Raw genomic sequence first — 12,560 nt, 5'->3', positions numbered from 1 at the left:
ATGCCAAAATTAAGGATAAATTTAACTAACCTGACTTGGGAATTCTTCCAAGTATTTTTTATACACTTCTTTGAAGAAAACCCAAAGATTTACAGATTTTAATAAAAGGGACATTTTGCACAGTTGAACCATAGATTTCCAGAACTCTTGATTCTATACAACAGTATTTCTTTCCCCTAAAGTTTGAAACACAGTGTGTTTACTGATAATTAAAGATCTTCATTTCCAAACTGAACAAAAAGATAGTGACAAAAATGGTTTCCAAAACAGGACTGTTATGTCCTGTTTCTTATGTGATAAATATTAACTCATAATTTGTAAATTTACACAAAGCAGTGTTCCATCTTATTTATGAAATTTCTTCTTTTTCCTGTTTTTCTTGCCTGTGGCAAGGGCTGTCTTTTCAGCTATAATGTCTTGATACTTTCTTTTGTTGTATCTGAACAAGAGAAATCATTGGAAGGTATGAGTGAAATACAGCATGATCCACAAAATAAGTTGTATACACAAAATAATTTCTTTTACAGATTAAACAATATCATACTGAACTGTCTTCTACTACTCAAATTTGTTTAACATAAACTTAACAGTAGCAATGACTATTTGCTGTAACACTAAGTGGAACCACCATATTCAGAATTAATGAACCTGCTTTGAGAACAGATGTCAAGAACAAACATCAAGCTACTGCTTTCATGACCTACTTGTGGGTTCCCCAGAGGCATCTGATGGGCCACTGTTTGAAACCAGATGGACCTTGGGTCTGATGCTGTTGTTTCTATCTAGTTAAGAACATGAGCATCCGGTAGACCAAACAGATTTTTGGTACACTTTCTGAAATAGTATTGAGGATATTTTTTCTAAAACAAGGAGATCCACGCCTGTATCTAAAAGGCAAGCGAACAGCATTTCCATTGGCAGAAGATGGTGAATTTGCCTAGGCCCTCCTTCCTCTGCTAAGCCATATGTCACCTGCATGCTGTTTGCAAAGGTCCATGACTCCTGGGGAACAGTATTTTGGGCTACAGTGGAAAGTAGAAGAATCCTGTTCCACAGGTCTTGCTCCACTTACTGTACTCTAACCGTATGTTTAGTGAGATTAACTGTAAATACCTTCTAAATTCAGCATCTGCCAGAAGTTCTTCCACAATAGTTTTCTTCCTTTCTCTCTTGGGAATTCGAGCATGATAGAAGTCTACTGGAGAATCCACAATAGTTCCAATCTAAGAAAAGAACAATCAAGGTTAGCCTGATTATTATGCATATTTAAATAGGGTTTGCCTTTTTTAAAAACTAAGAAAAGAGCAGAGAGATTATGGTACAGTTACCAGACTGAATGAAGAGCAGTGAAGCTGAAAATATGGTATGATATCGAACAAGACCACTATAAGCATACAAAACAAACTAAAGAATTTACATTAAAATATTTTCTGAAAATTGTACGGGAAATAAAACCAGTGGTGTGCAAATGGAATAATTAGGAATAATTAACTGACAGAAACGGAAATGTTTTATTTTAAAGTAGTCATAGCTAATATAAAACAGAAAAACCTCATACTTAAGTCATCAATAAATGTGTATATATATTTGAGTGTATATTTAACTTTATAAGATAATATTATTGAAGTAGTGAAGCAGGACACAAACATGCATACTATTTAAAATACTTTCTTGGTCAGTCTTTCTTACCTGGAAGTATTTTGGGAGACCTTCTCTATCATTCTTTTTATAAAAACGTTTAGGATCCATGGCTGCTCTCATCTTCAGGGCCTGAAGATCATTTTTCAATTCATCGGTCATTTCAGGGGCTTTCATACCAAACCAGCCATCACCTGTTGTTTTTTCACGCTCTGCCTGCATGTAAGTACCAAAAAATAACACGTTCAAAAATTAGTATTTTGAAATAGTAATCAGGTTTGTATTACATGCAGTCAAAGCAAGGCACAAAAAAACCCTCACATTTAAATTATTTATACAGAGAATACATATAAAAAGGCTGTACACACCCTATCACCTCAAAATACTGGAATCCATTTTTTTTTTATTCATTTACTTCATGCATATCCCCTGCTTTTCCTCCCAATGGGGACTCATTGAAGCTTACATCATTTTCTTCTCCTCCATTTTATCCTCACAACAACCCTGTAAGGTAGGTGAGGCTAAGGGTGTGTGACTGGCCCAAGGTCACCCAGCCAGCTTCCATGACAGAGGTTAGGAACTGGCATAATAGTATCAGATCAGTGGTTACTCTTCCCCACGCATCCATCGCATAGAACACATGATTTGCTCCATTCTCCCAAATTTCTTCAAATCCAAGTATTCTGTTACTGTACCCAGCTTCTCCCTTTAATTCCTGCCTTACTTCTTAAGGTTTCCCTAGAATTTTTCTGAAGCCTTAGAATCCTGTCTCTCTTCAGCATTCATAATATCTGGACAGCCTTAAGTATATGATTCTTAGTCTCCTGCACTCCATGTAACATGTTTCCCAACACCACACTGTGAGAAAAGTGCATTTACTCAATGTGGTGCTCATCACAGGTAGCTACATGAGCTGTACTCAAGGAACACTGGTTTGGATGCATGATTTAGGCTCACTGTATAGGCATTCTCTATCACAAAGGGCTAGAATGTATTGTTTAAACCATATGTTTAGAGCTTTGAGCATCACAAGTGCTGCTCAGTGGCATGCAACTTACCCTACGTTGTTTCTTTAGCTGGTGGACTGATTCTCTTAAGGGTGGAACACATTCCCTTTTTTCAAAGTCTGGAGTTATAGTACTACTCTGCAAGAGCTACATATGAAAATAAATTTCATTAGACTGACATAACTATTGCACACTGTTATACAGACAATGGCCAAGGAATGCCAATTCTAGCACTTGAAGAAACCATTCTACAGTTGAGAGTTTAAACTTTGAAAACAGACTTAAAGAAAACAGGGTTCGGAAAATGCTGATACTATATGAAAATTCTTCATTCAAAGGCAGAAAGATCAAGGGCTCACAAATGTACTAAACAGAAATTTCACTGAGAGTAACTGAAAGAATTAAGACGTCTCAATAACTGACTTGTAATAAAAGAAACTAACAACGTTTTTGACTTGCTGAAGACAACAGAGGTAGAATGAATTTACTTGGAAATGTGATACTACAGAATATAGAAACAGTATTGATTTTCTGCACTGAATTTGTAGCAGGGTCTGACCAGTGGAGTCCTAAGCAGAATTACACCCTTCTAAACCCACTGACTTTAAGGACTTAGAAGGATCGAACTCTCCTTAGGACTGCACTGTAAATTGAATGCTCTTCTAATGCAACATACACTTTGTAAAGCAAAGATCGAGACTTATGGGATGAACAATAGCTACTCTGTATTTCTTAGGGACTATTTAACATTTATTTAATAACACAGCATGCTGGAATAACAAAAGTGACAATGTCATTGCCCTGAGGACTTATAATTTAAGCAAAGCAGATAGAAGTGAAAAGAGAGGATATATATGAGGGAAGCTACAGTATATAAGGCAAGGTAAAAGTAGTATATATGAGCCAGTGGCGAAGAGTGGTAAGCTGCAGTACTGCAGTCCAAGCTCTGCTCACGACCTGAGTTCGATCCCGACGGAAGTCGGTTTCAGGTAGCCGGTTCAAGGTTGACTCAGCCTTCCATCCTTCCGAGGTTAGTAAAATGAGTACCCAGCTTGCTGAGGGTAAAGGGAAGATGACTGGGGAAGGCACTGGCAAACCACCCCGTAAACAAAGTCTGCCTAGAAAATGTCGGGGTGTGACGTCACCCCATGGGTCAGGAATGACCTGGTACTTGCACAGGGGACCTTTACCTTTTTAAGAGTAGTATTTTAATGTAGACCGGCATAATACAAGATACAAATAAAGTAAGCCCGTGGTAGAAGTGGGTTTTGATGAGTGATTTCAAGGAGGACTGATAGTAGTTTGATAGTAGGGTGAGGGTGGAGTTCTAGCCCTAGCAAAAAACATAGACAAAATCTCAAGATGGGAGTACAAGAGGAAGACTATCTATCCCAAACACAACTAATATTCTATTATTCCCTAACTGTAATGTATAATTTCTACTCTTTAAGATTTCAATTGTTGGTTCTGTTTAAATGTTTAAAGCAGACTGCACAGTATGCCAGAACTGTATCTCTCCATATGACTACTCAACACCCAAGTGGCAACCATTTTGATGAATCAGAATGTGGCTGGTTGTGCACCACTGGTTTGGAGTGGCCCAGAACAAGGAGATATATGTTAAGCCAAGAAAACTTGCAGAGCTGGCTCCATACTGGCCAGAATGGAGCCAAATCATCCTAAATACAAAGAACACCATGAACAAAAGGCAGATGTTCCAGCATGCCAAAATAGCAGCAGGATTAGCTGAACAAAGGCACATGGCAGGTGGTGTCAACTGCCAGAAAAAATAGTGAATACATGGTTAAACAACATCAATTACAAAACAAGTTTAGCGTAATGAGCGCAGAGCTGCTTTCGTGGTTTTGCAGTGCAATCCTATGCAAAATTATACCCTTCTAAGCCCATTGACTTCAATGGACTTAGAAGAGAGTAACTCTTCTTAAGACTGAACTGTTGGATACCACCAGTCTTGTACGTACGTGCAGTTTGGCCAAAATCAAACTTTGGTTCTTATTTGTAACAATTAAATAATATGTATGTATTTACCATTGAGCCAATAGGGCAACTTAGAGCTTTCAATACATTTTGCTTAATGGCGGTCTTTGGGTAGTTTACCTCATCTTTTTTTCTCTCCTTCAGTGGAACAATTCCATGTGAGCTAGGCTTCTGCTTTCCTGCATCAAAATTAATATATAACCCTCCCAGGTCTTCAAGATTTAGGCCAGGATCAATGCTGCTTGATAATGACAAACTAGAAGAGAAGAGCTGGTTATTTAAATGTATCAGTCCACAACTACAACTACATCAACACGTACTTGTAACCAACTGTTACAAACTCAATACAGATAAAGTTGTTTAAATGCACAAAAGTTTGAGGAGGGAGGGTGTGTATGCTAGTCATCTACAAATTTTAATACAGTCTATATTTTGGACTCAGCAAAAGCTTAGGCCAATAACATTAGCTCCACCCATTCCTTCCCCCATAGGAAATGACAGGAAATGCTCTTCAGCATCTTCCTACACAATGTGAAAAACAGTGCTGTTAGCATAATCCCCCCACTTCTTATCTATTTCAACTGCACACCTCAGCACACAGACTACTTAGAATGCTCCTGAAGTGCATAATGAGGTGTTTGACATTATGCTGAGAATCAGACTGAGGCCACCAGTTGACTATGCCTGGGTTAGGTCTCTCAAAGTCTTGCACAGTGATTTTTTTTCCTACTGTATGGCAACTAATGTTTGGCACAAACTCTGGATCTCCCTTATCATCAGAGCTACTCCATTATTCCAGGCCTTCCTCGTCCCATTCTGCCACCCCCCCCCCCAAACAGGTCATGGAAAGCAGAATGACATGAATACTGATCCACAACCAGGATCAAGTTTAACCCAAATAATTCACGTCTAGCAGGATACAGAAACCATGTCTCGGCTCGTCTAAGAAAGAACTTACGCTTGATGAGTCACTCTCGATGAACCTTCATCCTCGTCAATAAATTCCTCTTCATCTTCTTCCAACTCAGAGGACTGCTTGCTTTTCGTACCTTCCCCATCATTCCCTGTGTCCTTCTCTTCTAAATAGTATGCTTTGCTAGAGTCTAAGCCAGGAGTTTTGTCGATTACAAACACCCCTTCACTGTGAGAGGTATCCAAGGCCAATGCATTTTGCTTACGGCTATCTGCACAACTAGCAGTCATTTTCATTTCATTTGTTTTTTCCAGATCACTGCTGTCAGATTCACTGCTCTCATCACTGATAAGAAGTGACATAGTGGAACACCACTCATCCCCTGTTTGTTTGGCTGTGCATGAAGAGGATTCAGCCACTGGCTCCTCCTGGCTTCCATCGCTGTCTATACTAACAACAGACACCTTGCAATCATCATCGCTGCTTTCAATAGTCTGTGATGGGATGATATCATTTTGTGGATCGCCTGTTTCATGTAGCTTGTCCACTTCTATTGTCTCTTCTGCTTGACAGAAACAACTCTGTATAAGCCTTCTGGTTTCCGGACTGTGTTTGTCTTTATTAGGGGTTGTCTGCCTTGGGAATGTGGCTGTACGATTCACTGGAGACAATTTTTCAGGTGCTTTTCTAGGTTCTTCTGATGTTAGATCACACATTTCTTCTGCGCTCTCCACAACTGCATAAATATCATTTGGTATGTCTTTTGTTAAGAAAACATAAGATTCCCTTATGTTTTTGTTCTTTCCTACCTTTTCCTCTGCACTGTCCATAATTTCACAATCTCTAGCCTTTTGCATATCTTTTTTAGGTGTCATTTTTGTAGGGGTTGTCTGCCTTGAGAATGTGGCTGTACGATTCACTGGAGACAATTTTTCAGGCGCTTTTCTAGGTTCTTCTGATGTTTGATTACACATTTCTTCTGCGCTCTCCACAATTTCATAAATATCATTTGATATGTCTTTTGTTAAGAAAACATAAGATTCCCTTATGTTTTTGTTCTTTCCTACCTTTTCCTCTGCACTGTCCACAATTTTACAATCGCTATCCTTTTGCATCTCTTTTTTACGTGTCGTTTTTGTAGATTCCCTATCTGTTTTCTTACAGCTGCTTGAAAATCTCTCCTTTAGATCACCACCACTGATCGATTCAGAATGGTACTTTGATTTACAGGAGCCAGGCTGCTCATTATTTTGAGTAGTTGATACACAGGATGATAGTTGCTTATCAAAATCAGATCTTGTAGGTTCTGTATCAGAAATCACTATTGTCTGGGATTTAGTTACATATTGAAGCAACTTTTCATCCCCTACCACAACTTCACTTTTCCTTTCACTGTGTGATATTGTTTCTGTTTGTGGTTTCAGTCGCATGCTTCTTGTCATTCTTTTAAATTGAACAGAAGGTTCTATGGATATACCCGAGCACCATGATTCTGCATCAGAAATCACTTCGGCTTGTGTTTCACACACAGGTAATATACTGGTCTTGGCTTGCCTGCTTCTAGTCATTCTTGTAGTACTGGAGGTTTGCACTCCTGAAACAGTGGAAGAACATGACTCCGATTCAGAGATATCATCATCTTGGCATTTGCTGTCTTCATTGGGAAGTGCTTTCCTGCTTTGTTTATTCTTAGCTGGAGATTCTAACTGACAAGGAACTACAATTTGCCGCCTTCTTGTTATCCTTATGAACAAGGGTGTCTGAAGACCAGAGACAGAGGAACAATTTGATTCTGCTTCCGAAATATATCCATCAGCCTGGAGTTCAGCAACTGAGTCTGCTAAATGTGTAGCTTCACTCCTTTTCTGAGTTGCTTGCTCTTCCAAATGCTCTTCAACATCTGGTTTTGTTTTAGGCTCCTTCATTTTCTCAAAACAAGATTCAGGAATGACATCTGGGTAGGAATCCACTTTACTTTTGCTCCTAGTTGCCCTCACAGACGTGCTGCCTTCCATTGAGGGACACTGTGAGAATGACAAAGGTGACATTGATATCATGCAAAAATGATTTTCGCTGATAAATATAAATGCCAAATGAGAAACTCATGATTTCAAATGGCAAAGCACTGAAGTAATTTGATTGAAATCAACCACATGTTATATGTATGAAACAATATTAAATCAATCTCTATTGTAAGATCGTTTTCATTCCTGCTTGCCTATTAAAGCACTAAGCAAGCCACCCAAGTTTTGACACACCCCAGGTTTTTAAAAGAACCTTACTTTCTTAATTGACACTGCTGGACTGAGCTTTTTTTTTTTTTACTTAATATGTTTTTGATAATAGCTACCACATTTTTCTGTTGAATACTTATTCCATAGACATTTATTAAATAGATAAAACAAATAATTTTGAGGTTTATTTTGTTAATTCAAATGAACATTAGGATTCCCCTAGAATCATTCGAGTTGTTGTTTTTTTAAGTGGCTTTTGAGTTGATAATTGGATAACAGTGTCACTTTAAGAGAATTAACAATTGACTTACACACCAAATGGATCTTAGGTACTTCCAGTACAAGGCATTCCATTTTACCAAGCACAGGAACATGAAAACAGCATGTAAAAAATGAAAACTAAAGGAAATGATCAGAATTGAAGACAAAGTAAGGGAACATTATGAATGTAAAGAACCATACTTATATTTTCAGAGACCTTATTACAGGAGGCGCCTGCCTGTTTCTTGCCAGCTGCTAAGAGTAAAATAGAGTTACAAAGGCAGATTTTCAAATGAGGACACCATCACTGAAAGCTTCAAAGTTTTATCAGTGACAGAGACCATATTTAAAATTACAAGCAAGACATCAGAAACTGTGCAGGCAAAATTAGTATGCACTCACTGAAGCACGCTGCATTGTAGGGGCTTCCATAAATTATGGTACTTTGACTGGTGGTTCAGTGATTAGTGACAATTATTTAAACTGGTATTTGTGATTTCTGAACAGCACCACTAAGAATGATAGAACTATACCATAAATAGCAACTAGCCCATTTCCTTATGCATTCAATTTAATGCAGACTGACTTGTTCTTAAAGAAGAGTTTACAAACATGTCTGGTCAGGAGCTTTACTCAATCCCGGTTCAGGCTGTTAGCATAAACCTAGTCAGGAAACAGTAACCAAAAAGGCAAAGGCAACACATTGTATGGTCTGTTCCCTTGGTCTGATATAACTATGGAGATATCACGGCACATCATGTACAAGCTATGTGTAATAATTAGATTCACACAGAGTGAACTCTCTCTCTAGTACTTTAGAGCACATATAAATATTACACAAGGTTCAGATAAGTAATGCTAAAACAGACAAGTAGTGCAATGTATACGCTGCAAACATGGCCATGAAATTGACAGGGATGCTATAGCATGTCTTCACAGGTGGGACAAACAGGTTTTATGGAGAACACCACCACCAAAAACCCACCAGGGCAGGGTTAGAGGAAGAGAGAACACTATTCCCTCCAGTCTAGATCCAAGATATTAAGACAAAAATGGTGCTCACACGGCAAAGTCTTTCATCCTGTTAAAGCATACAGAAATGTGCTTACATGATCAGACCTCTTACATTCCCACGACATTGATGTGGTAAAATGGTTCGGAGAGAAGGAGACCCAAGACCGTTGTTTGCAAGAAAACAGTTATTTATTCAGAGCAGCTGCTACCCAGAGCGGTCTACCGAGTAAAAATCTCTGAGCCCCGATTGTACTGAGGAAGGGATATTTATCCAAATTCAAGATATGACAACCCATCAACATTCAGGGTAAAGCTGATAGCACTCCAGACATGGAGGCGGCAGTATAGTAACAGTTTCACCCAATTCTTGTTATGGTTTACTGTAACCCTCCATGACTCTTGCCCCAATTCCTTAGCACACAGACACACAGAGATATTCTGCCCAGCAACAAGCTATTCCCTGGCTGTCCTAATACATTTCAATACATTTTACAGAAAGGAAAAGAGATTATTGCAAATTGCTAAATCAGTGGATCTTCCATAGTCATACTGTGCTGTCTCAACACAGAACCACAGAAGATGCTGGCTCTGATCCGTCATCCTCCCCTCCCCAAAGCACGCACCTAAGCTGAGAAAGGCACTCTGCTGAATCCCCACGCTAGGCGAAGGGCCGCAATGAACTGAAATCACCCCACACCCTCCAAAGAAACGGCTCCCTCCTCACGCGACACCACCCATCGGTCACGCAGCGTAGACCCTGCGCCTAGCCAGTGGTTCCCGACCCTTTTTTGGCCACGCCCCACCTAAGCATCTCTAAAATCCTGATCCTGTCCCCCGTAACATAGGTAGGTAGGTAGGTAGGTAGATAGATTTTCAACAATAAATAGGGGTACAAAAGGGAAAAAGGGATGGGGAGGGGGGGGAAAGCAATAAATTATTAAAATAATATTTAGCAGTGTAGCACCTTGTACTACCCCCTTGCATCTTTTATTAACACCGTTATTTTCTAGTAGGGTGGATTTAAGCTCCACCTTGAACCTACTGTACTCTTGGAGTCTAGTTGTTGTTTTTTAGTTGTAATGTAACCATAGAAAGGTTTCAGAAAAGGAAGAGGCACTAGAGATCATATTGCAAATATACGCTGGTTACTGGAGCGTACGAGAGAATTTCAGAAGAAAATCAACTTGTGTTTCATAGATTACAGCAAAGCTTTTGACTGTGTGGATCATGAAAAGCTATGGCTGGTTTTAAAGGAAATGGGTGTGCCACTACATCTGATCGTTTTGATGCGCAACCTGTACTCTGGACAAGAGGCCTCAGTTAGAACAGAATATGGAGCAACGGAATGGTTTCCAATTGGCAAAGGTGTCAGACAAGGATGTATTTTATCTCCCTATCTCTTCAATCTATATGCAGAACATATAATTAGGAAAGCTGGATTAGATTTAGATGAAGGTGGAGTGAAAATTGGAGGGAGGAACATTAATAATTTGAGATATGCTGATGACACTACATTATTGGCAGAAAATAGTGAAGATTTGAAACAACTATTGCTGAAAGTTAAAAGAGAAAGTGCCAAAGCAGGACTACAGCTGAACATCAAGAAAACAAAAGTAATGACTACAGGAGAATTACACAACTTTAAGGTTGACAATGAGGAAATTGAAATTGTTCAAGACTTTCTATTCCTTGGCTCCACCATCAACCAAAAGGGAGACTGCAGCCAAGAAATTAGAAGGAGATTGAGACTGGGAAGGACAGCCGTGAAGGAGCTAGAAAAGATTTTGAAGTGTAAGGATGTGACTCTGGCCACCCAGACTAGATTAATTCATGCCATCATATTCCCTATTACTATGTATGGGTGTGAAAGCTGGACAGTGAAGAAAGCTGATAGGAAGAAAATAGATTCCTTTGAGATGTGGTGTTGGAGGAGAGTGTTACGGATACCGTGGACTGCCAAAAAAACAAATCAGTGGGTTCTAGATCAAATCAAGCCTGAACTGACCCTAGAAGCTAAAATGACTAAACTGAGGCTGTCGTATTTTGGTCACGTCGTGAGACGGCAAGAGTCACTGGGAAAGACCGTCATGCTAGGAAAAGTGGAGGGCAGCAGGAAAAGAGGAAGACCCAACAAGAGATGGATTGACTCAATAAAGGAAGCCACAGCCTTCAATTTGCAAGATCTGAGCAAGGCTGTCAAAGGACATTTTGGAGGACTTTCATTCATAGGGTCGCCATGGGTCGGAAGCGACTTGACGGCACTTAACACACACACACAGAGAAAGGTGCCCATTTGTCCCTATTTTGTTTCTGATTATTCATTTGTAAAGTTTCAGCCAGTTGGGCCACTGTTACCTATCCATAGGACTTATCCATCCAGATCTCTACGGTAGGGATTCTGTTTGTTTCCCATAAGAGATGCTACAAAGTGAACTCCTCTTCACGTGGAGGAAGTCTAAAAGGCCATTCACCTGGCCTAAACAAGCTTTCGAATTGCCCCCCCCTCCCTGAGGGGCCCGAGCCCCACGTTGGGAACCACGATGCCCGCGCTCCCAGCGTGGCCAGAGAACCGTGGAGGGAGACGAAACGAAACGCACGTGTTCCAAGACTGGAGGGGGAGGGGGAGGGGGAGGGGGAGGGGGAGGGGGAGGGGACCAACCCCCCCCCCGTGCGGCCTGCTGTTTCTCGCGGCTCTCACCATCGGAGAAGCGTTGCTTCCCGCCGAAGACGGCATCGGCTCGCTCCGCCGCCCCGCTCGCCTGGTGGCCACCATTTTACCCGCTGACGTCCCGGAAGCGCCGCTTCCCGTTCCCTGCCGGACCTCTGAGCGCCGCCTAAGCGCTCCGGCTGGAAACCTCCTCCCCTCCTTTACGTTCCCCTGCAAAGATCGGAAAGGCTGTTCTCTTTCGTTAAGAGCCGGGGGGGGGCGTGCGTGCGTCGGTGCGTGCGTGCGTGCGTGGGCGGGGGGAGGCAAGAAAAGGCGACCTGGGTGACATTTCTCTCTGAGACTAGGGAGCTTTCGTCAGAGATATAATTTTTCAGGAAACAACGAGCGGCGAGTCGGTTTGAAGACCGTGACCTTATGTTCCTGTCGCAACTGTAGGGCTGCCGGGGCCGCGAGCGGCGGGAGCTTTTGGGGAGGGGCTTCAACGCCATAGAGTCCAGTTGCCAAAGTGTCCCGTTTCTCCAGGGGAACCCCTTCTCTACCGGCTGGAGGTCAGTTGTAACAGCAGGAGATCACCAGCTAGTACCTGTAAATTGGCAACCCTAGAAGCTCAAATGACTAAACTGAGGCTATCATACTTTGGTGACGTCATGAGACGACAAGAGTCACTGGAAAAGACAATCATGCTAGGAAAAGTGGAGGGCAGCAGGAAAATTGGAAGACCCAACAAGAGATGGATGGACTCAATCAAGGAAGCCACGGCCTTCAGTTTGCAAGATCTGAGCAAGGCTGTCCAAGACAGGACATTTTTTGGAGGACTTTGATTCATA

At 41.0% G+C, this 12,560-nt stretch overlaps 1 protein-coding gene across 1 annotated transcript; it reads right to left on the bottom strand.

Annotated features, from left to right (window-relative positions):
• Nucleotides 1–268: 268 nt before the first annotated feature.
• On the bottom strand, nucleotides 269–11,838 carry DNTTIP2 (deoxynucleotidyltransferase terminal interacting protein 2). The gene is made up of 8 exons (XM_056867711.1): nucleotides 11,764–11,838; nucleotides 6,451–7,580; nucleotides 5,602–6,192; nucleotides 4,764–4,899; nucleotides 2,697–2,792; nucleotides 1,690–1,854; nucleotides 1,114–1,223; nucleotides 269–439 (listed from the first exon to the last, which is right to left on the bottom strand). The coding sequence occupies exons 1-8, from the start codon at nucleotides 11,836–11,838 to the stop codon at nucleotides 346–348; spliced, it is 2,397 nt and encodes a 798-aa protein (XP_056723689.1). The 3' UTR covers nucleotides 269–345.
• Between the last annotated feature and the right edge of the window lie 722 nt (nucleotides 11,839–12,560).

The sequence above is a fragment of the Euleptes europaea genome, chromosome 2 (assembly GCF_029931775.1).
Source record: "Euleptes europaea isolate rEulEur1 chromosome 2, rEulEur1.hap1, whole genome shotgun sequence".
In the NCBI taxonomy this organism is placed as follows: Eukaryota; Metazoa; Chordata; class Lepidosauria; order Squamata; family Sphaerodactylidae; genus Euleptes; species Euleptes europaea.
The sequence above is the reverse complement of the archived record's forward strand: the minus strand, read 5'-3'. Positions and strand labels throughout refer to the sequence as shown.